This window comes from Bison bison, unplaced genomic scaffold, assembly GCF_000754665.1.
Source record: "Bison bison bison isolate TAMUID 2011002044 unplaced genomic scaffold, Bison_UMD1.0 scf7180017864128, whole genome shotgun sequence".
Taxonomy (NCBI): domain Eukaryota; kingdom Metazoa; phylum Chordata; class Mammalia; order Artiodactyla; family Bovidae; genus Bison; species Bison bison.
Window position 1 is genome coordinate 771,478 of NW_011494700.1, and position 25,497 is coordinate 796,974.

The 25,497-nt window shown below is 38.2% G+C and overlaps 1 protein-coding gene across 17 annotated transcripts in view; it reads right to left on the bottom strand.

Annotated features, from left to right (window-relative positions):
• The window catches only part of KLF12 (Kruppel-like factor 12), a 528,361-nt gene that overhangs the window by 353,413 nt on the left and 149,451 nt on the right, over positions 1-25,497 (bottom strand). For all 17 annotated transcript variants that reach the window (XM_010839655.1, XM_010839659.1, XM_010839654.1 and 14 more), the window contains one exon: positions 12,759-12,822. In XM_010839655.1, the coding sequence (XP_010837957.1) occupies positions 12,759-12,791 (33 nt within the window). In that variant the 5' untranslated portion in view covers positions 12,792-12,822. The remainder of the gene's footprint in view (positions 1-12,758; positions 12,823-25,497) is intronic.

Below are 25,497 nucleotides of genomic sequence, written 5' to 3' on the forward strand. Positions count from 1 at the left end.
TATTTTTGCATTTATAAGGTGTGTGGGGTGGGGGGCAGGGGAGAGGTTGATTGATTCTAGTTTATGGGTTGATGGTTACTAGATTGCTCTGAGTTTTAGTTACTTTTTAATCACTGCGTTACTTTTAAACTGAACTGTAAGTGAAATTCACATTCCTTAAAGACCAGGATCACACAAATTGTGCTGCTGCTGCTGTGCTACTATGCTACTGTGCTGTGCTGCTACTACAAAGAGTAGCAGAGATCCTAGTGTTTCTCAAAAGATGGGCAGAGCTCTAAAACAGTGAATCCAGGGAGGTGGCTGTCCAGAGCTGGTGAGACTTCTCTGTGTGGAAGGTTATCTCCACTACAAGCCTGGCTCCCAAGTACAGTGCTTCCAGTCCTTGGACCGGAACGGAAGTAACAACCTAGAAGGCAGGAATCAGAAAAGACAGATGGCGTCCAGTACTCAGAAAGCGGGAATGGTTGGGAAGGAGACCCCTGCAGGAAAATGGAGAGAATGGGCAACGTGGACTCAGGAGTCCATGAACCGTCACAGTTTGGCTGAGCTCCACCTGCACTGCCAGCACTGGTCCTGGGTGACAAGGAGCATTTGGTGGGACTCAAGAAGGCAGAAGTGCAGCAGCCCTCCCGTTCCCATCACACGAGGAAGATGGTTGCAGGGCTCTAGAGGTGGGGCCGGCCTACAGGCTCTCCATCAGCTTATCTGATTCTCGACCCTGATATGTCTGACTCAGTGAAGGCGCCCGCTTCCCCTGCGGTCCAGAGCATCCTGGAGGTGAGAGCCTAGTGAGCAGTAAGGAGTCTGTGTGGATTCAGCTTATCCTCAGGGCTTTTAGTTCACCCCCATTCTCCAGCACCTTATTTGCCAACTGCTTGCCCTGTGGATTTAGGCCTAATATCCAAAATACAGAAGCAACAATCTGCCTAACTTGCTCAACTAATTTCTACAAATAAATATGGTCAAATGCTCATAATAAATCCCATATTCTCTACCACTCCCATAGTTCTATTTCTCTGAGTAAACCTTGCCTGATACAGAACTTGGTACCAGATCTAAAATTCCAGGAAAACAAAGTATGGTGAATATAAGTAACCAGTTGACTCTTAAATTGTAATATTTGTGAGTTTTACTTCTATTAGGCCATAAGTTATACTGAAGGACCAAATTATGCATAAGGTAAAGAATCACTCTCAATGTTGAGTCAATAATTATTCGTGATTTTACTAAACAAATATCTCTTTCGAGAACAGTAATAAATTCTCAGCTAACATCAACAGGAGAAAACTGAAGGAGGCTACGCTTTTTAAAAAAATGCAGGCGCGTGGCTGTCCGGGACGCCGGAGGAACGACATGGCTCGGGAGCTGCGGACGCTGCTGCTGTGGGGCCGCCACCTCCGGGCGCCGGCGCTGGCGGCTGCCTGCGGAGGGAAACCAGTTTAAAAAAAAAAAAAAAAAATGCACAGATGTTGATAATAACAAAATTAACCAGATAGATGTTATATTTCAACAAATGTTTTCAACAATCACCCTGGTGCTTTAATACTCTGATGTTCTCATTAAATCAAAACTGTTCAACTGAAATGGTTATGTTTAAAAGATGCTCATATCATTTTTATGATCACTCCTGAAAATTTCTGGCAAAATACATTATATAAACTACTTTCATAATGTACTCTAAATAGGATGACATAAAGCTTAGCTGAAGAGCCACTATAATCAAAAGGCCAGAGAATGAAAATGTGAGAGAGACAGACATAAAAGGAGAGAGCCAGAGGAGGAGGGAAATAAAAAATCATTTAGACACATAAATGAGCCTCAGTAGATTTTGGGTGAAATACTGAATAGCATCACTGAATATTACATTTATGCAGGGCACTTTTGTGTCCAAAGGAAAGACAATATACTTTTGTATTTACTTAGATTTTTTTTTTTTTAAACAGAATATTATGACTTTTTCTCCTATTTTCTTCCAGTCAATGTGACATAATCATTCAAGGCCCAGGTCAAAGGTCACTTCACAAGTGAAGCCATCTATGGCCCACACCAACTCCAAATCAAGATTGTAGTTACTTATTTGCCTTTTCCTGAGATGATGTAACCTTGAAATCAGGGTCTAAATATAATTTGTCTTTGTAGCCCAATAACTAACAAATAACAGATTCTAAGTATATGATTGCTAAACCCATTCACACTACCGCATAGACGTGATGGTTAATTTTATACGTCCATACAGTTACTGTGAAAGTCAAGTGAGAAAAAAACGCTAAAGGATTTGCATACTGTCTGCTAGCTACTATATTCTCATTAAAATAGTCATTTGTATCATTTTAAGTCATGTTAATTGGGTCTGTTTGACTTTAAGAAAATCTGCTTTTCAGGTCAGTAACTGTGTATGCATTATTTCCTTTTACTGAAGAAATGCTGGGATGTACTCACATACCTGGGGGTACCTACTTTGTATTTCAGCCTCTGGCTTCAGGGTCTAACTAGGGATTTCCAAATTGTTACTCTATGTTGATAAAAAATAGATACATATGGCTTTCTTCTGGAGGAAATAAAATCCTGAGCTCACTGGGTATGCTGCAGTTACTTGGTTCGTCATTGTTTGTTTCACTCACAGAATGCTGACAGCTTATTTTATATTAGTGAGAATTCTCCAAAGAAATGGAATAGGAGACATATATATATGTGTGTGTGTGTGTGTACGCATGTATACGTGTGTATATATATATATGGTATGTGGTATATGGTGTAATGGAGAAGGCAAGGGCACCCCACTCCAGTACTCTTGCCTGGAAAATCCCATGGACAGAGGAGCCCGGTAGGCTGCAGTCCACCGGGTCACTAAGAGTCAGACACGACTGAGCGGCTTCACTTTCACTTTTCACTTTCATGCATTGGAGAAGGAAATGGAAACCCACTCCAGTGTTCTTGCCTGGAGAATCCCAGGGACGGGGGAGCCTCATGGGCTGCCGTCTATGGGGTCGCACAGAGTTGGACACGACTGAAGCGACTTAGCAGCAGCAGCAGCAATATGGTGTATATATATGGTATACGGCAGGTGGTAAAGAATCCACCTGCCAATGCAGAAGACACAAGAAACAGAAGTTCGATTCCTGGGTGGTGAAGATCCCCTGGAGTAGGAAATGGCACCTCACTCCAGTATTCTCACCTGAAAAATTCCATGGGCAGAGGAGCCTGGCAGGCTACAGTCCGAGGGGCCAGAAAGAGTTGGACATGACTGAGCACCTGAACACAAAACATCTATATATGAGATACGTAATCTACTGCAAAAATTGGCTATGTAATTATGGAGACTGAGAAGTCCCGTGATCTGCATTTACAAGCTGGAGACCAGGAAATCTAGTGGTGTAATTCCTGTCCAAGTCCAAAGGCCTGGAAACCAAGTCCAAGGCCAGGAGAAGGCTAATGTCCCAGCTTAAGCAGCTAAGGGACTGATCTCTCCCTTCCTCCACTTTTGCTTTATTCAGGCCTCTCAACAGGTTGGATGATGCCCACCACTGGGCAGGGCCATCTGCTTTTTGAGTCCACTGATTCAAATGCCAACCTCACCTAGAAATACTCTCCCAGATATACCCAGAAATAATGTTGTATGTGGGCACCCTGTGCCCTAGTCAAGTTGATATACAAAATTAACCATCACAGCTAGCTCCTGTCCAAAATGGTTGGTGCCCCTACCCACAATACCACCTGCCACATTGGAAACTACTGGCCCCATTCAAAGATGGGTAAAAACCGAGCCAGGCCACAAGGAAACTGAGCATAAAAGTAGCAAATATCAAAAGCAAGACAGAAACGGAGCAAAGAGGCCAATGAAGAACAAACATCATAAGAAGAACTACCCAAGGAAACAGATGAAGAATTTAAATAACACTTCACAGACCCAATAATAATAGTAATAATTTAAACAAACGGCTCTTGCTTTAAAAGAAAATAATGTTCAGGAAAGAAATACAAGGGCCCAAATGATAAAATACAAGATATTTGAATCAGATGAAAATAAATGGACAGGGTTATAAAATACTACAGAGATGAGAAGTCACTTTAGGAACTAAAAAATAACAAAGAATTTGACTAAAAATATAGCAGGAAAAAATACTGAATGGGAAAGAACACTTAAGTGAAATTAAAAAGTTAAAGATAATACAAAAAAAACAAGGAGAAATGTTATACCTATCTTCAGAGTTAATAAAGAAGAAAACAAAAAGATACCGTCAGTTCATGGAATTCTCCAGGCCAGAATACTGGAGTGGGTAGTCTTTCCCTTCTCCAGGGGATCTTCCCAACCGAGGAATCAAACCCAGGTCTCCCACATTGCAGGCGAATTCTTTACCAGCTGAGCCACAAGGGAAGCCCAATTTGTAAATATGAAGGCATAAAATGAGAGTCTGCTTCTCAGAGTTAAATGGCAAGATCCAAGAAAAACTGATACAGAATGAGAAAAAAAAAAACAAAAAGAAAAACTGATGAAGTTACTGAACTTCTTTCTAGCTTACTAAAAATAGCCCATGGACATCTGAACAAAAAGCAAAACAAGAACAAGTGCAAAGATCAGTCTGCTTCAGGCTGCACAGTGACACCAAAGGCCAGGTGGCAAGAAAGTGATCCCACACTTCGGAGAAAAAGAACTCAGACTGAATCGTTTTGATAATTATAGTTAACAATCAGAAAATAAATATTAATAATCTAAATTTTAAGAAGAGAAGAAAAGCAAGTTAAAAAGAAATGTCATTAATCTACCCACCTTTCAAAGCAAAAAGTCAAAAGATGTTGTTTAGAGTTAAATTCAGTCATTAAAAAAGACAGAAATAAAAGAATACAAAGAGGGTTTTTTTGTTTGTTTCTTTGTTTTCTGGTCTTTCTCTTAATTCTCAAGTAATACAGTCACATTGGTGAAAGGATATTAACTTAAAAATAGTAAATTCCTTTGGTTTAAACCCAGCTTCTAAATCTTCCATTACATCAGAAGCAAACAAAAAATAACTCTATATTAGAAGCAAAATATAAATATGGTCCTACTTTTGCAAAACCATCTCTATTTACTTGTATATATGCACACACAGATGCTGTAAATAATGCTCACCAAACGCCAACAAGTATGAGGCAGGGAAGTGACAGGGCTTTGTATGCTTTAATGTTTTTAAAATGAGCAATGCATTATCTTTTCAACTAATAAAGCTTTTATCCTACTTCAATAATGGCACAATCTTTCTCAAATCCCTGTATATCATTTTGTTCTTATATCCCAGGTCTAAGAAACAAGACAGTGAAGAGTTAAGGGACTTGATAGAAGAATGACCTCACAAAGGATGATATTTTAATAAATATGAGATACACCTATTAGTTTGGACCATTATCAAATCTACTGATTATACTCAAGAAAATAACTTTTATTATAACTAGATATGCCTGGAAACAGGATGAACTGCCACATGCAGTAAGAAATTGCACAGAGTACTCAAGATACAGTGCTAAAGTAATCAACCAACGCTTACGGAAGAAAGCCATACCAAGCACATGTTAGAGTCAGTGACCTTCGTGGCCACTTTCAGTTCTTAAAACACTTGACTTTGAAGTGACATCATACAAGAAAGTCATGAATCTCTGGCTTATGCTATATAAATAAGAGTATCAAGCACCACCCTCACTTTTAGGACTCTATAGCTCTGAATTATTTTCACAAATATGTCATATTTCCTTTCACCCCATTACAACTCTTGAAATAGGCAGGACAGGTGTTATTTTTCCACACTGCAGTTCAGATAATTAAAATTCAGAAAGAAGTCACTGGCCCAAGATACTACAAAGAACTGCAGAGCAAGATCTCATTTTCTCTGATTCCATGTTTATGATCCAGGTGACTACCTAAATGCAGAGTAGCCCAGTGCTGATGATAGATTTCACTTATATCAACCCAGGCTTTCTCAACAATTATGCCAACTTAGCTCAAAATGGAAAAAAAGCTGGCTTGTTGCTGGTACAGTTTTCTACTTTGTGTGAAGAACGTCTTGAAACTTTATGGAAAAGAAATTTAAAGTAACCACATTATACCTGTCCATTGCTATGAAACAAAATTTTGGTAGGGAATTAAAACTTTCTCAGAAAGGTAAGCTATTGTCCTCTTGCTTTCCAAACTTACCCACTGCCAACACTGGAGCAAAAGTTTGAACATGAATTCTGATAAGCTGGACTAATGTATATGCATGCATATGTCCTGGACACCTGCTCTGAACCAGCTGCTCAGAGTACTGGGTAACATATTGAAATGGCTGGAAAACAGTGGAGCAAAGTCAGGTCTGTTGGAGTCATGTCCACAAACATTCACAATGAGAGAAACTGCTAAAATATGCTAAAGAGCTAAAATATGCTTATAGACCAGGTTTTATGCTGATATATGTGAGTAGAAATTAATGGTAACTGGAATCTTTTTAGAATTTATTTAATATTATCTAATGGCAGATGGGGAGAAGGCAATGGCACCCCACTCCACTACTCTTGCCTGGAAAATCCCATGGACGGAGGAACCTGGTGGGCTGCAGTCCATGGGGTCCCTGAGAGTCGGACACGACTGAGCGACTTCACTTTCACTTTTCACTTTCATGCATTGGAGAAGGAAATGGCAACCCACTCCAGTGTTCTTGCCTGGAGAATCCCAGGGATGGGGAAGCCTGGTGGGCTGCCGTCTATGGGGTCGCACAGAGTTGGACACGACTGAAGCGACTTAGCAGCAGCAGCAGCAGCAGCAATGGCAGATGGTATAGGGCAAAAAAGAAAGAATTTAAAAACTAAGTAAAGAATTTAATGTGAATTTATATAAGTATATTTTTATATAAATATATATTTATACACTATATATATTTATACATTATTGATTGATTGGAAAGGGAGAGGAAGACTGCTTCTAGAAGACTCTTGATATGGCTACAAAAAAAAATTTACAAATGCTATTCAGGCTCTTTACATGTTAGAACCTACACAGAAAGGCACCGCATCATATTCTGTGGCTCTGGCAAGATTTTATCACCACTGGCAAATTGGAAACGTACAAAATAGTTTTAAGAGCCATATTCAAATCCCTTTTCAATTATGTAGACAGTGGCAATGTTGCATCCACTGCTGACATTTTAAAAACGTCATCCTAAAACTGACCTTGGGAATATATGTGAAGTATAGAAAAGATAAATGTCCAAACTGCAATTTTCTCCCTGAATCAGACCTTATGAAAACTAACACCACCTGATCCAAGCAGGTTTAAAAACAAGTATCAGTGAATTTGTTCTAAAGCCTCTATACCTGAAAACACAGATTTAAAAATATAAAAAACAGCATGATGAATAATGTAATTCATCGGGACAAACACATTAAGTGAAACACTCCCTATGCCTCCCTCTGTTCAAAGGGAGGCATTGAAATGAGTGAAAAATGTTGAAATGAGTTCAAAGACTTCTGAACTCATGAATTGTAAGCTATGAGGCATGATCATTTAGAATGAATCACACATAATATATTATAGCTAATCAAGATAGCATCTTCAGTTTATACTCAGGGTAAGTATTAACACAATGATTCTCTTTGCCATCATCCTCAGTTGTCATAATTATATCTATGTCATAGATACAGTTATATCTATAGTTATATAGTTATATCTATGTCATAGTTATAGAACAAGGACATTGTCAAAATGTATAAACATACAAAACTTAACACTGATCTATTCAAACATAAAATTTTCATAACAACTGAGCAAAAACATAAATACAGTATTAAATTCATATATAGGGAAAGTGAGAACTTTTTGTATGATAATGAGTGAAGATTTCCATGGTGACAGAGGAATGAGCTGCAACTATTTGAATTTACTACATTTGCCCTATTTGTCTTCAGTTCAGTTCAGTTCAGTCACTCAGTCGTGTCCGACTCTTTGCGACCCCATGAATCGCAGCACGCCAGGCCTCCCTGTCCATCACCAACTCCCGGAGTTCACTCAGACTCACGTCCATCGAGTCAGTGATGCCACCCAGCCATCTCATCCTCTGTCGTCCCCTTCTCCTCCTGCCCCCAATCCCTCCCAGCATCAGAGTCTTTTCCAATGAGTCAACTCTTCGCATGAGGTGGCCAAAGTACTGGAGTTTCAGCTTCAGCATCAGTCCTTCCAAAGAAATCCCAGGGCTGATCTCCTTCAGAATGGACTGGTTGGATCTCCTTGCAGTCCAGGGGACTTTCAAGAATCTTCTCCAACACCACAGTTCAAAAGCATCAATTCTTTGGCACTCAGCCTTCTTCACAGTCCAACTCTCACATCCATACATGACCACAGGAAAAACCATAGCCTTGACTAGACAGACCTTTGTTGGCAAAGTAACGTCTCTGCTTTTGTATATGCTATCTAGGTTGGTCAGAACTTTCCTTCCATGGAGTAAGCGTCTTTTAATTTCATGGCTGCAGTCACCATCTGCAGTGATTTTGGAGCCCCCAAAAATAAAGTCTGACTGTTTCCACTGTTTCCCCATCTAGTTCCCATGAAGTGATGGGACCGGATGCCATGATCTTCATTTTCTGAATGTTGAGCTTTAAGCCAACTTTTTCACTCTTCACTTTCACTTTCATCAAGAGGCTTTTTAGTTCTTCTTCACTTTCTGCCATAAGGGTGGTGTCATCTGCATATCTGAGGTTATTGATATTTCTCCCGGCAATCTTGATTCCAGCTTGTGTTTCTCCAGTCCAGCATTTCTCATGATGTACTCTGCATATAAGTTAAATAAACAGGGTGATAACATACAGCCTTGACATACTCCTTTTCTATTTGGAACCAGTCTGTTGTTCCATGTCCAGTTCTAACTGTTGCTTCCTGACCTGCATACAAATTTCTCAAGAGGCAGATCAGGTGGCCTGGTATTCCTATCTCTTTCAGAATTTTCCACAGTTTCTTGTGATCCACACAGTCAAAGGTTTTGGAATAGTCAATAAAGCAGAAATAGATGTTTTCTGGAACTCTCTTGCTTTTTCCATGATCCAGCGGATGCTGGCAATTTGATCTCTGGTTAGGAGTATAGAAAACTGTTTATCTTTACATTATAAATGCAACTATCAGTAGCTGCTGGAGTTAGCTCATCACCAGCTCCTAAGAGCCAATTGTTAAATTTTAAGAATCTTGCAAGTTCTTTTTTAAACCACTGAAACCGGTGGGAATATTTACACCATGGGAACTGACAAACGCTACAGATCAGGCCTTCACATCCAAAGCCCTCGAGTTAGTTTACAAACACACCACTAATCCACATGCAAGTAAGTACATAGTGCACTCAGTTCTTACAAAGTTAATTCATCTATATAGATAATAATAAGCTCATTTAAAAAGAACATTACCATACACCCAGAAATCTCCCTTGTATCATCTCTGAACTGATACTCCCTTCTAGAGTATTTTCCAGAAATATTATAAAGTAGAAATTTCAGCAAGGAAGGAAAGAGGCATTTTTTTTTAAAGATTCCATATACAAGTGAGATCATACAGCATTTGTATCTGTCTTTATTTCAATTAGTATAATGCCTTCAAGGTCCATCCGTATTGTCATAAATAGTAGGATTTCTTCACTTTTAATGACTAATACTCCATTATATGTTTTTATATATATACACACATATATACATACACACACACCCCACATCCTATTTACCCATTCATCTGTTGACACACACAGAGGTTGTTTCAATGTCTTGGTTACTATAAATCATGCTGCAATGATCATGGGGGTGCATATATCTTTTGTTGAGTGTTTGTATTACCTTTAGACATTTCCTAGAAGTGAAACTGCTGGATTACATGGTAGTTGGTCTTAATTTCTTGAGGATCTTCCATAAAATTTCCATAGTGACTGCACCAATTAACAATCCTACCAAGTAGTGCACACATCCCTTTTCTCTGCATCCACAGCAGCATTCTCTCGTCTCTAATTATGGTCATTCTAAAGGTGTGTGGTGTTATATCACTGTAGTTTTAGCTTGCATTTCCCTAAATGCCTAAATGATATTCAGCATGTTTTTATGAACCCGGCTGTTGATATATCATCTTTGGAGAAATGTCATATTCAGACTTTTGACCATTTATTTGGTTATTTGGGTTTGTTTGTTTTTTTTTTCTATTGAGTAACAAGAGTACATTTACATTTTTGGATAGCAAACCCTTCCTCATCCGATATATAGTTTGCAAATATTTTTTTTCCCATTCTATAGGTTGTCTTTACACTTCTTGGATGGCTTCCTATGGTGAAGAAACTTTTTAGTCTGATATAATCCCATTTGTTTATTTTGTTGCTTGTACTTTAGGTATCATATCCAAAACATTAGCAAGATCTATGTCAAGAAATTTTGTTCCTATATTTTTTATAGGAGTTTCTTAGTTTCAAGTCTTACATTTAAGTCTGTAATTGATTGGTCCAACTTTTGTGAGAGGTGTTAAGATATGGGTCCAATTTCACTCTTTCACACATGAAAATCCAATTATCATAACACCATTTATTGAAGAGACCGTCTTCTCCATTGAGTATTCCTGGTTCCCCTGTCAAATATTAGTTGATCATATATGCTTGGGTTTATTTCTGGGCTCTCAATTCTGTTCCACTGGTCTATTTGCTGGTTTCTTTTCTATGAGTGTCATGCCGTTTTGATGACTATAACTTTACAGCATACCTTGGAATCAGAAAGAATAACGTGAGACACGCCTGCTTTTTCGTTCCCCATATTTCCTTGGCTACTCAAGGGCTTCTGTGGTTCCATATGAATTTCAGACACTTTTCCTAGTTTTATAAAATATGTAATTGGAATCTTGATATGGAATGCGCTGAATCTATAGATGGCTTTCAGTAATATTAACATTTTAACAGTATTAATTCTTCCAATCCATAAATAATGAGGTACTTCTCCATTTGACTTCTTCAATTTCTTTCATCCATGTCATGTGGTTTGCAGCATAGAGATCTTTCACATCCTAAGTTAAATTTATACCTAAGTATTTTATTGTGTTTGATGTTACTGTGAAAAGAAATTTAAGTCGTTCAGTTGTGTCTGACTCTTTGCAACCCCATGGACTGTAGCCCACCAGGCTCCTCTGTCAATGGAATTTTCCAGGCAAAAATACTGGAGTGGGTTGCCATTTCCTTCTCCAGGGGATCTTCCCGACCCAGGAATCAAACCCAGGTCTCCTGCATTGCAGGCAGACGCTTTACCATCTGAGCCACCAGGGAAGCCCTTGATGCTACTGTAAGTGGAATCTATTTCTTTTTCAGAAATGTTGTTGCTTACAGAAATGCTACTGAATTTTGTATATGTTGATATTGTATCTTGCAACTTTACTGAATTCACTGATCATCTATCAGTCTTTTGTTTGAGTCTTTAAAATTTTCTCTATATAAAATCAAGGCATCTGCAAATAAAGACAATTTTACATCTTCCTTTCCAACTGGGGTAACTTATTTCTTTATCTTACATGATTGCTCTAGCTAGGACTTCTAGTACTATAGTGAATATAAGTGGTAAGAGTGGGCACTCTTGTTGATCTTAGAGGAAAAGCTTTTGAACTTTAAACACTAAGTATGATGTTAGCTGTGGGCCTGTCACATTTTTATTGAGGTATGTTCCTTCTAGGCCTAATTTGTTAACATTTCTTATCATGAATGGATGCTGAGTTGGAAGAAGGCAACTTCAAGTGAAAGATATAATATGAAAAATCATTTGTAAGTAGCACCATCTTCCCAAGTGACACTAGTGATAAAGAACCTGCCTGCCAATGCAGAAGACATAAGACACCTGAGTTTGATCCCTGGGTTGGGAGGATCCCCTGGAGAAGGGAATGGCAACTCACTCCAGTATTCTTGCCTGGAGAAGCCCATAAACAGAGGAGTATGGTGGGCTAGAGTCCATGGGGTCACAGAGTCGGACACAACTGAAGCAACTTAGCATGCACACATGTGAAGGTGAGCGGGCAGAAAGACATAATGTACATTTATGTGAAAGTAGCAGGAGCAATGGAAGAAGGAAAGTAAGAAATTGTACGTGCTGTGCAGCTATATATGGTTATGAGTCATATGCCTCTGTACCAGACTTTATGAAATGGAAATGGTTTAACATATTGTCATTTTCTTAGTATTAATGTGTGATTTTTGTATTACAACCAGTATGCAGTACAAGGTAAGTTTAAATAAATACCACAAAGTGATAGCTAGCACTTGATAACTGTTGAAATCCATGGGATTTTTTTTATCCTCCAATTTATACCTGAACTTTCCTATGAAATAGCCAAAGGTAAAAGCCTCTCATAGACATCCTATCCTATCCTTGAAGAAAGCCAAGATTGCAGCTGCAAAGAGGACAGCATTTGACAGCAATCATATGCCATACAGAGCTGAGATGAATATTATGCCTGTGGTAGGAAAATCTGGCTTGTTTTTTTTTGTCCCAGTGATCAGTTTCAATTTTCTAATTATCATTTTAAAGTTGATTCTTAAAACAGTTTTGGTTCTGGAAACTGATGATAGCTAAGACTTGCACAAAAAAATCTAGCTTCTTTATAATTTTTTTATACTTAGGGGTTTTAAAAAAATTACACTTTATAGACAGATGAATGTGTCTAAGCGTTGACCTTTGCTTCATAGTCAAAGCAGTGCACTAATGAAAATAATTGCCCCAAATTAATGTTCAAAATAGGACTGCCACTGCAATTATACAATTTGACCAACCTTTATTGTTTTCCTCTTCATATGGATATTCATTCATCCATTTGTTTCTAGAGTCACATTGATCCTGAAAGAAAAGCACATGAAAAAATTAATGAGAACTGCTAAGGGGTTAATATCTAAAATATATAAATAGTTCATACAATTCAACATCAAAAACACAAGTAACCCAATTAAAAATGGGCAGAAGATCTGAGTAGACATTTTACAAAGAGGACATGCAGATAAAAACAGGCTCATGAAAATGTAACCAGCAGGGAAATGTAAATTAAAAACCACAATAAAATATCACCTCATACCTGTTAGCATGACTATCATCAAAAAGAACACAAATAACAAATGTTGGCAAGGGTGAGGATAAAAGGGAACCCTTGTATACTGTTGGTGGGAATGTACATTGGTACAGACACTGGAGAAAATAGTATGAAGGTTCCTCAAAAAACTAAAATTCGATCTACCATATGACCCAGTAAATGCACTCCAGGATATATCCAAAAACAAAACAAAACACTAACTCAGAAAGATACATGAACCCCAAAGTTCATGGCAGCATTATTTATAATAATGCAAATAATCGCAAAGATAAGGAAGCAATCTGAATGACCATCAACAGATGAATGGATAAAGAAGATGTGGCATACATATGCAATGAAAAACGACTGAGGCATAAAGAATGGAATTTTCCCATTTGTAACAACATGGATGAACTTGGAGGGTATTATGCTAAGTGAAATACGTCAGACAGAGAAAGGCTGGGTGATATCACTTACACGTGGAATCTAAATAATACAACAACCTACTGAAGATAAAAAAGAAGCAGACTCACAGATAAAGAGAACAAACGAGTGGTTATCAGTATGGAGATGGAAGCGGGATTAAGTATAAACTATTATTATAAAATAAACTACAAGGTTATGTTGTATGACACAGGGAATATAGACAAAACTTTATAACTATATAACTATAAATGGAGTGTAACCTTTAAAAGTTGTGACTCACTATACTGTACACTGGTAACTTGTGTAATATTGCACTTCAGCTGTACTTCAATTTTAAAACGATAAAAAGTTGCACATGTTGATAACATTCTGCCACTGGAGGAAAGAAAAGAAAATCTTGAGTCTGCAATTTTTTTAAGCTCTTGATTAGTGGAGTGACATAATAAAAGTGATAGCTGAAGAACGGTTTTGGTTTTTGCCTCCTCTTTAGCAGCCATGTAAAGGGGGAAATGGAGAACTGAAGAAACAGAGAATTCCAGCTTTGACACTACTGACAGACCCTGGGCACAAGATATGGAAATCTCTATAAAGATAAGGGAGGGAAAAAGAAAAAGAGGGATGAAACAGGGAGAGAGGGTGGGGGTAAAATGGCAGAAACTGGTTTAAAAGAAAATTTAATATCTGAAAGAGAAGTCACAAATGTTTTAGCTGAAATGGTTGGCTCCATTATTCTTAGCAACTAAGAGATTGTTAAAGAAACACTGTTTTCCAGAGGAAATTGTCTCCTTTCGCCTCTTTATAGCTGATACATATATGCAGAATAATTAATATGAATACTTTTTGGTGATTCCATCTTGGCCAATACCCAAGTAACTTTTTAACAATTGATCTGAGTTAAAATATGTCACTACTTAAAAATTAAACAAACATAAAGTAGATATTTATGTTGTCTCTAAAAGCTTCCAAATCCCCAAGACCATGTGGATCTCAGCAAACAAAATTAAATATTGCTGGACTGGAGAGTTTCAATTACAGTAGACCATTTGCCTCATTTGGATACATCTTAAAAGTCCTCCTATTTATGCCCTCTCAGTATTATGTAACTTGCTTCAGAATTTCCATTTCACGAGGCAAAATTTTTTTTGGCATTCAGTTAAGCCACCTTATTAGGCAGAGTTCTTTTTTTTTTTTTTTTTCACTTGGAATTACACTCAAGAGGGGACACGCCTTAGAGTTCTTAAGCAGCTCCCATTCTGTGCCAATGCCTACACAGGCAGTATCCAGCCATGTTTCCTCTGCATGTGTTTCCACACATCCGAGCAGAAAATGTGTGGAAACTCATAAAGCCTTAAAAGAAATATACCAGAATGTACATGTTTCATGGGTTTGGTCTGTAAGATGAAGTGGCCTTTAATTTCATTCCAGTTTTAAATCAATCAATTGATCAAGCAATGACTCTTTCTTCCTCCTTCCCTGTCTCCTTTCATCTCTCCCTCCATATTATAAAGATATGCCTCTTCTGACTCAAAAACGCATCCCGTAATACACTGTGCAGTTTGCACCACTACAAGTGCCACTAAGAAGCAACAGAACATAAATGCAATATTTTAATATGACAAGGACAAACAGAAATATTCTCTTGAAATTCAAAGGATAATTCTTCTGTTTTATATTGTGAAATCATAATAGTCTATCTCTTGAAAGATATCCCTTGCTCTAGAAGTTATCTAGAACACCATGTTTCTATCAAATACGTCTTGTCCTTTCTAGTCTTCAAAACGTATTTCAATCCATCAATTGCAACTTCTCAGCAGAATGTATCAGGTACTTCAAAACTCACTGCTAGCTTACATTCTAGTTCCATAATGTTTTTCACACTTTAATAAACTAAGAACATTTTGACATGACATTCAACTCATTAATGCTTACCTCCAAATTCATAGTACTCCATTATAAAGATACAGGATTATTTACTCTCTCATTTTTGTCTAGTAGTTTACAGTTTTTACTATTACTGATAATACACACCCTTCTGTGTATATCATGTACATCAGGACCTCTGCTAGCCTGAAAGATGCCTTTGGGAAACTAGAAAGGATGCCGTCTCTGGGAAGACACAGACAGACTCATCAGGAGGTGGGGCCTGGCCAGGGAAGCCTAGTACAGATTTCTACCACTCACCCCTCAGCCAGGAATCCATATCCTACACCACTGTACCCCGCTGGCCTGGTGTGCACTTTTAATTACTGTCTTAGAATCCAGTTACAGAAGTATCATTCCTGGATCAGAGTAATATAAGCTTTTTTCAGCCTTTCAAAATATATTACTCAACTTGCTTTTTATATACACGCTAGCTTCCCTGGTGGCTCAGATGGTAAAGCGTCTGCCTGCAATGCAGGAGGCCCGGGTTCAATCCCCGTGTTGGGCAGATCCCCTGGAGAAGCAAATGGCAACCCACTCCAGTACCCTTGCCTGGAAAATCCCATGGACAGAGGAGCCTGGTAGGCTACAGTCCATGGGGTAGCAAAGAGTTGGACACAATCGAGAAACATCACTTTCACACTAATTTCTATTCCCACCAGCATAAGCAGCACATGCTAACCTAGTTCTGTTACCATCTACTTCCCAGGACATAGCCCATTGCCCTGCAAACTTTAGGAGATTAATAAAGGTTTGTCAAATGAGTAAGAGAAGCTAAGGAAGAGGAAAGAAAAGGAAACCCCCTTTTATATCAAGTGTGTGGATATTTCCTAACCAAGGAATTTGCATGCATGTATGCTCGGTCATGTCCGACTCTTTGTGACCCCACGGATTGCTGGCCTCCTCTGTCCATGGGATTTTCCAGGTAAGAATAACTGGAGTGGGTTGCCATTTCCTTCTCCATGGGATCTTCCCAATCCAGGGATGGAAGCTATATCTACTATGTCTCCTGTTCTGCAAGCAGATTCTTTATTGCTGAGCCACTGGGGAAGTCTAACCAAGGAACTAAGGCCTTAACTACATAATTTGTACTTTTTATATGCAATTAAGCTAAGACTACAATAAACATTGAATTTTGTGAGTTATACATAATATTATACATTTTCACAGCATTCGGGGGTTTGCTAAGTATCCTAATGATAGTATTTGTTCTGAAACCAGTTCTGCAAGTTGAGCACATCAACAATTTTAAGATCCATTTGACAATGATGAGCAGAGGTTAATTTCATATGCAAAGTAACAAGTCAGATAATGGTAGGGTCCTTATAAAACCCCTGAATTAGACTCAAATATTGTGGCATGGCTGTTTGCAGCTTATCATTGTAACCACCTACAATTTAAAAGTAGACTTCAGTACATATTTTGGCCACCTGATGTAAAGAGCCAACTCATTGGAAAAGACCCTGATGTGGGGAAAGATTGACGGCAAGAGGAGAAGGAGGATACAGAGGATGAGATGGCTGGATGGGATCATCGACTCAATGAACATGAGTTTGAGCAAACTCCAGGAGACAGTGAGGGACAGGGAAGCCTGGTATGCTGCAGTTCATGAGGTCACACACAGACACAACTCAGCAACTCAACAACAACAACAGTATATTTTAAACCTGGGGACAGCTTGGTACAATGCTAACTTCTGTTTTCCATTCAACTCAAGCTCTTCAACGAGCACTCACGACTGTCCTTTGCTCTGTGGTGCCCATTCCACACTTTAAGTGGCACAAATGACAGAAAACAAAGACACAGTTTAAGCTTGAGAAAACCTGTCCCTTGTTTCTCCTCTATCATCTGTTAGCATGTGACAGTGAACAACTCAATCAACTTGAGGCTCAACTTCATTCTCTACAGAAGCAAAGATAATGCGTGATTTACCTTATGTATCCTATACACCCTCACTGAAGCAATTTCTGTAATACAACAATCTGCACTATTATATATGTAAGTACTCGTAAGAATTATCACTCCATCAATGGCCCAAATATTAAACAAGAAAACAACAGAATGGCCCCAAATTAAGACCACCAGATATAATAGAAGGAGCTCCAATTTTATTCCTGCCAAGGGACCTTTGGGTTGTTCCCCAAATGCCCATCAAAACCCAAACCATGATATAAAATAGAAAATTGGCATACTTCCAATAACAGTTACTATCTCATCAATTTTCTAATTAAAAGATGACTAAACTCTGCGGAACAGGTTTGTGAAATTATCCAGTAACTCTTTCCTAAGTCCGGAAGTTTTAACGTCCACTGTCCTCATCAAGAAACTCATCACGCTTGCTTTTGGGCTTCGTTTCCCTGGCTCCAAAAGTGATTCAGGTGAGGAAAAACTAAGGGCAGTCATCTTATTCCAATATGAAAAACACAAGAAGTAACAAAAGGCATAACATATTTTAGAAAGAATTTTAGATTTACTTTTAAACAAAAATGTTGCTTCCTGGAACCACTCATAAATACTTGTTTATTTTTCTTTTTTTTTTTTTAGCTTTTTATTTTTTTATTAAAAAAAATTTTTATTGGGGTATAATTGATTTACAATGTTGTGTTAGTTTCAGGTATACAGCAAAGTGATTCAGTTATACATATACATATATTCATTCTTTTCGAGATTTCTTTTCCATATAGGTTATTAAAGAATATTGAGGCCCTTGTCATATACGGTAGGTCCTTATTATCTATTTTATTATTTTTTTTCTTTCCGTTTTTTTTTTTTTAACTTTACAATATTGTATTAGTTTTATTTCTTTTAGTGAAATTCTACTTATACATGTTTCTCTTCAGTAGCTATAAGCAATAAAGAATGACTGTCCACATTCTTCACTTTCTAACTCTTGGTTTCTTCCCTAAGGTTTTCACACATGGCCAGCCAGCTTCAATAAAAATTCAAAGAGAATATCAGCTCAGTGGTAAAGAATCCGCCTGCCAACGCAGGAGACATGGGTTCGATCTCTGGGTCGGCAAGATACTCTGGAGTAGGAAATGGCAACCCACTAGAGTATTCTTGCCTGGAAAATTCCATGGGAAGAGGAGCCTGGTGCACTACAGTTCATGGGGTCCCAAAGAGTCAGACATGACTAAGCGACTGAGCACAAACCACGCATCCTAGATAACAGAGATGACCTTGGCCAGAATGAAAGTGCATGCTCTCCTTCTTAATGAATAAGGAGTTACTTCAGAATGATTACCTCAGAGTACAGGCATCATATTACTCTCTCCGGTAACAGGCTGCTAGCTCTTCATCACAACTTAAACGATCTATTATGTTCTCAATATTTAAAGGCTACTGTTAATACATTCTTAATACTTCAGGATCCACAAGTACACTTGCTGCTAGTCCCTCTGAGAATCCCTTTATGTATCTTTAAGGAGAGACAGAAAAACACATTTTATAAGTATTTATAGACATCTGACTAGTCAGGGTATTACTCCTTTTTGCCCAGAGGGAATTTAGTTTGCTCTGTTTCAAATAATTGAATCCTAGTGCTGGAATAGTAATCCCATTTGGAATTCCAGATTCAGCTTTACAAAATCACTACTTCTCATTAGTTGGGATCTTGTGTGTTCAAGCACTGATACAAAAAAAGTCAAGTTATAAAGATGGATATACCATTCAACTCAGTTACTATAACTTTTAGAGCTGATTAGCGAACCCATAGGCAGGCCTGTGCATTTCAGTCTGAGATATTATATAAGAGGATCCAGCTTGGCCTTACTCTGTATCAAGGTTTTTGATCTGTAAATTGCCTTTTTTCATTTAAAGTTATTTCTGTTTTATCTGTCGTGGTGAGTTATCTTGGGAACTAAAAATATTTAAAGGTTAATCTAAATATTTCTGGAGACAAATGCAAATCTAAGTGCTACACTTTCAGAGCTATTTTGACTTAAAATGATAAGACACTAAAGACACAAAGCAGTAAGCTTGTTGCTAGGTGACAGGTGACACCTGCAGTATCTTCTCTGAACCTGTACGGCATGAGACATCTTACTGCTGAGAAAAGACACACGGATTTCCATGGCATACACATTACTCTCTGCAGAGAAACAAACTGAGGTTCAGATATTTTTAAACATAGGCCACAGGCAGTCAGGAAATCACATCTATATGAATATCTTATTGTAAAGATGCTTCTCACAATAAACAGAAAAGGGAAGTTGCTTATTGTCCATTTTGAGTATATGCGATTCCATAATCTAACATCTACATATGAAATACACATAATTTTCATGATTTATGAATAAAGATTAAACAGTGATAATTCTTTGTATTCCACTGAGAAATTTTCAAACTTTTAACTGAAGTCACTTCAACAAGTGTTAGGTAGAGTCCATAGAGAAAGCAATGCCTTATAAAAAATAACCCAATTTCTATTCAATTTATTAATACCAGATTATCATATCAAAGATCTGATGAATTAAAAAAGAAAAGCACACAATGCTTCAATGGAGATTACTTCCTAGATACATTCTATAATTACATACCTATGTTCAAGCATTACCTTCCTTTCTCCAGGAAGAAACCAAGGGACAAAGTTCCACCCCCTATCCTTTGCTCACTGGGTAATACAGAGGATGACATAGAAATTTCAGGGATTCTTCTATGCCCAGAATTCTGGGATCTCACATGAATGAATGGCATGTCTACTCCTGTGAGACAGGCTGTGCTGATGGTCATGGAAAAGATGCAGGCACAAATGCCAGAGAGAAGGAACACTTAGAGGTCACGTGACTTGGGGCAGGTTGCTTCACTTTCAGGTACTCCCTTTTCATAATTTATTAAGCTGGTAAAATAAAACCTTTGGCAAGGGGCACCGGAAATGAGAATGCAGACAATATATGGACCGCAGCTCACTACGTGGCACATACCAGTTACTCGACAAATGTCAGTCCCATCCACACTCCCTATGCTTATAATCAAGTGCCCAGTCTCCTACTTCCACTTAAACCTCCCCCAGAACTAGGAAAAAGCAATGACTTACTCTAGCCCAAGTTGCACTTACTCCACACCACCTTCAACCATGACTGTATGTTTCTTACAGGAAAAGTCCTAAGAATACAGACAACAGGAGCTCCACTCTAGGGCGTCACAGTGAAAGTGCAAGTGTTAGCTGCTCAGCTGTGTCTGCCTCTTTGCAACCCCATGGACTATAGCCTGTCAAGTTTCTCTGTCCATGGAATTCTCCAGGGAAGAATACTGGAGTAGCCATTCCCTTCTCCCAGGGATCTTTCTGACCTAGGGATCGAACCCAGGCCTCCTGGATTGCAGGCAGATTCTTTACCATCTGAGCCAACCGGGAAGCCCCTCTAGGGCATCACAGTATAGTGTCTATAAAAAACCCATTAAGAGAGTTCACTGTTGTAAGGTCATCAATAACTCCTACCCGACAATAACCCCCTTGGACTTGTTCAGTTCAGTTCAGTTGCTAAGTCGTTTCCAAATCTTTGTGACCCGATGAATTGCAGCACGCCAGGCCTCCACGTCCATCACCATCTCCCGGAGTTCACTGGAACTTACGTCCATCGAGTCGGTGGTGCCATCCAGCCATCTCATCCTCTGTCGTCCCCTTCTCCTCCTGCCCCCAATCCCTCCCAGCATCAGAGTCTTTTCCAATGAGTCAACTCTTCACACGAGGTGGCCAAAGTACTGGAGTTTCACCTTTAGCATCAGTCCTTCCAAAAGAACACCCAGGACTGATCTCCTTTAGAATGGACTGGTTCGATCTCCTTGCAGTCCAAGGGACTCTCAAGTTAGTTACATATAAATCGTTTGAAAATTCTCCATTATAAAATTGTCCTTTCCCATTTCCAGCTCTATGTTTCTCTGAAATTATGCTTCCACCCAGGAAAGGAAAGGAAGGAAAGTCGCTCAGTGGTGTCCGACTCTTTGGGACCCCATGGACTGTAGCCTACCAGGAAGAAAAACAGACAATACACAAAAAGCAAACTTTCTCAGAACTAAGGAAGGTCCCACATGGAGTATGGTATACCCTGAAGCTTTGCACAATCATTTAAGCACAGAGTGCACTGAATAAACAGCCCATTTTCTGAGGGAGAAGGCAGAGACAGAGCACACTGACAGAGCAATGACGCTTTCCATCTGTTTTCGGCTTGCATTACACCCAATCATTCTATACAGACAGGGAACAAATAAACCTTTAAAACAAAGTAACCACAGCAAACGAAGTAAGCCTTTCTTGTACATATATTGTGCTCAATATAATGGTTTGAAAAGTACTGTATGCTATGCTCATATTCAAGTGTAATTGCCATTTTACTGGGACTGCATAGTCAAAAATCTGATTTGTATTGCAAAGGAATGACAAGATGATTAAATCTTGTCTTCATATGTCTAATTTATGTGATTTAGATTGTAGCACAAATATGAGCGTGTGCAATTTGTAGTTGCATGGAAAGCTACTGCATATAACCCGACATTCTGCCAAAAGTAACTTGGCCACACCGGAGTTTCCATTCTCACATGGAAAACAGGGTGGGAGGAGGGGAGTCACTAACAGTCTTCCCCTAACTGTTCAGGGTGTGTTTTAAACCATTATCCTTAAGACATGAAAAACTTCTGGGGATCTTAAGAGGCTGGTAGGAGAGAATAACAGGGTCCCAGCTACTTATTAATCTCCACTTCACTTCCCAGCACTTTTTATAAATATAAATGTGGTTGTGTGATTTATACAGAGAAAAGCAAACATCAAGTGTTGAAAACAAATGAAAATAAAATCATGATAAACACACATTTGGTACTATTTATACATGCATAATTCACAAAGTCTAGAAATTTCCACACTACTTTACTTCAATGGGTGTTGTCTGAACATAGCTGGGTGTATATATTATGGGGTAATTACAAATTTTATACACTAAAGAGCAATGACATCATCAAGACAAATAAGTTGCCTCATTCAGTATGCAGTCAACATACTTGGCTTTCCTATTAATTTCTGCCTTCTATGTTTAGTTTCCCCATGCTAAGAAAGAGAAACCCCATTCAATGCACAGTAAACTGTGTGCTTAGGGAGTAAATTTGTTTTCTAGTCCACCACAACAATAGTTGATTAAAATATGTTGCTCTTACCCAGTTTTGAATTAACTAATGTGAAATAAAACAAATATTTATTAAATAGTGAGGAAAACATTCCATCAAACTGTAAACCCTGAGTAGGAAAACAAATGGCACACACTTAATTACAGCTGACATTTAAACGAAATTTGCAATTTCCAAATATTTAACAAGAATTAGAAAAATATCCGACTGGAGGTATTTTTAGGACACGTTCACATTCAGTCTTTTCACACATCTGAACCCAAAGAAGTTTTAACATAGGCAGATTTTACAATACAACTGAAAGATAGATCAAAGAAGTAAACAGATTTGTTTTACTGGCATTTGTGACATATTGATACAGACACAAGAGAATTAATGTGATATCTGTAATGAATATCTTGTCTTACTGAACAACAGTTTTGACCAGCAAAACTCATTAATCTAGCGTATACATTCAGATATCATAATCACTGCCCCATGCAGTTCATAATCTGGTTCATAACAGATAGCTGGCTGTCAAAGCAAATATATAATCAATAAGTATTTCTCAATGATGAGCAAATTAGTAGACTGTCAAATGTATTACATAACCATATGCTTCTCTCTGCTTCCCTCATAATTAATACCAAAAAATCAAAATACTATTTATTGAGAATAACAAGTGATATATTAGGTGGATTCCTCTTTAGATGGATCAAAACCACCATCTGAAAAACTAAAAATTACTGAAATTGGAAGTCAACTCAAATATAATGCAAGCAATAGCTAGCAGGTCTTAATTGAGGGTCTACTGACATTTATTACATGGTACCTATATTCTGTTATTTCATATTGCTGCTAAGTCGCTTCAGTCGTGTCCAACTCTGTGCAACCCCAGGGAGTGCAGCCTACCAGGCTTCTCTGTCCATGGGATTCTCCAGGCAAGAACACTGGAGTGGGTTGCCATTTCCTTCTCCAATGCATGAAAGTGGAAAGTGAAAGTGAAGTCGCTCAGTCATGTCCGACTCTTAGTGACCCCATGGACTGCAGCCTACCAGGCTCCTCCATCCATGGGATTTTTCCGGGCAACAGTACTGAAGTGGGGTGCCATTGCCTTATCCAATTCATATTAATATATGCCAAAAATTGAGGGCATTACAAATCATATATCACAATACCTGATTTAAAGAGGCTCATGGACAACAAAAGGGAGAATATAAACAAGTAAAATAATTATAACAATAATGGATACCATCTAGCGGATGTTCACCACATGTTTAACATGAACTAAGGCTTGGACACAACTTGGTGACAGAACAACGACAACAAAGGCATTATTATAATATTAGTTAATAAATTCATGTACAAGGCATAGCTATTCCAATGACCCGGTATGAATACCTCCATTTTGAATTGAAAGTAAGTGTGATTAAAGTCCATATCTGCTAACATGTATCAAGTTGAAATCCTAATATCATCATAGGGGCTCTAATGAAAATAATAAAGTATAGCACGAAACTGAGGGAACCCACAGCGAGGTGAAACGAAGCTAAGTCTTGAAGTTAAAGAGGTATATGAGGAATGAGCATGTTTAAACCTGACTCTGAGAACACACACATGTATGTACAGACACATATAACTTACACACACATACATATGACTGAGCATCCCAGCTGATATACCTACACCAGCTAGCCCATGTCACCCAACAAGGAGCTCTGATACAGTAGAGAAGCCTCTACAGTGGAGAGAAGGACCATTTCAAAAGAATAACCAAACCAATCCTGAGAGCATAATTTCCAGTGTCTTAGATGCAAATATGTCTTATAATATAAAAGGATTTATATTATGTATACTAAACCAACAGTATTAAAAATATGTTGTAAAGTAGCTAATTACATGGCGGAAAATAACTGTAAAAGGCCTTTTTCATGTGCTATGTTCCACAACTGAAGATATTTCTGACATCACTGACCTTTATGGATATTTCAAAATATTTACTATTCAAATACGAAGCAGTGAAAATATGCCAATAGGGCGCATGTGTGCACACGCACACAGTCAAGCACCAGTGAAAACCTGATTAGAGAGAAATTCCTGACACAAGCATAAGTTATATGAGTAAGTTTTTCTTTTCTAAAAATATTCCAGAAAATTATTTTAAATGATTTTGAAAAATAACAGTATAGCCGAGAATAACAAAGGCATTTTCGAAAATAATCTCAAAACAAAAATTGGCCACCTGCAGACCTGAAGGCCTACTTGAATACAAACATAAAACTATTTACATATAAACATCAGAATTAGTCTGATATATATATAATACATGGATTAATCATTTATAATTGCCAAGAAATGTTCGCAAGTAAAATAACTTTATCAAATAACTATTGGGAGTAAACAACAAACTGTTCACAGGTATTTCCCCAATATGTATGGAAAATCTATTCTTATACTTTAATTCAACTACACTATCAAAAAACCATCAGACTTTACAAGGATAGTTCTTAAATTCTCTGACTTTATTCCCAAAAGGATGTCAAAATACTACTTCATTTATCATATATTTTTGATGATGGCAAACCACTTCAGTATTCTTGCCATGAGAACCCCATGAACAGTATGAAAAGGAAAAAAGATATAACACTGAAAGATGAGTCCCCCAGGTGGATAGGTGTCCAAGATGCTAATGGGGAAGAGCTGAGAAATAGCTACAGAAAGAATGAATAGGCTGAGCAAAACCAGAAAGGACACTCAGTTGTGGATGTGTCTGGTGTGAAACTAAAGTCCGATGCTGTAAAGAGCAATACTGCATAGGAACCTGGAATGTTAGGTTCATGAGTCAAGGTTAACTGGATGTGGTTAAACATGAGATGGCAAGAGTGAATATCAACATATTAGGAATCAATGAACTGAAATAGACGGGAATGGGCAAATTTAATTCAAATGACCATTGTATCTACTACCGCAGGTAAGATTCCTTAGAAGGAATGGAGTACCCCTCATAGTCA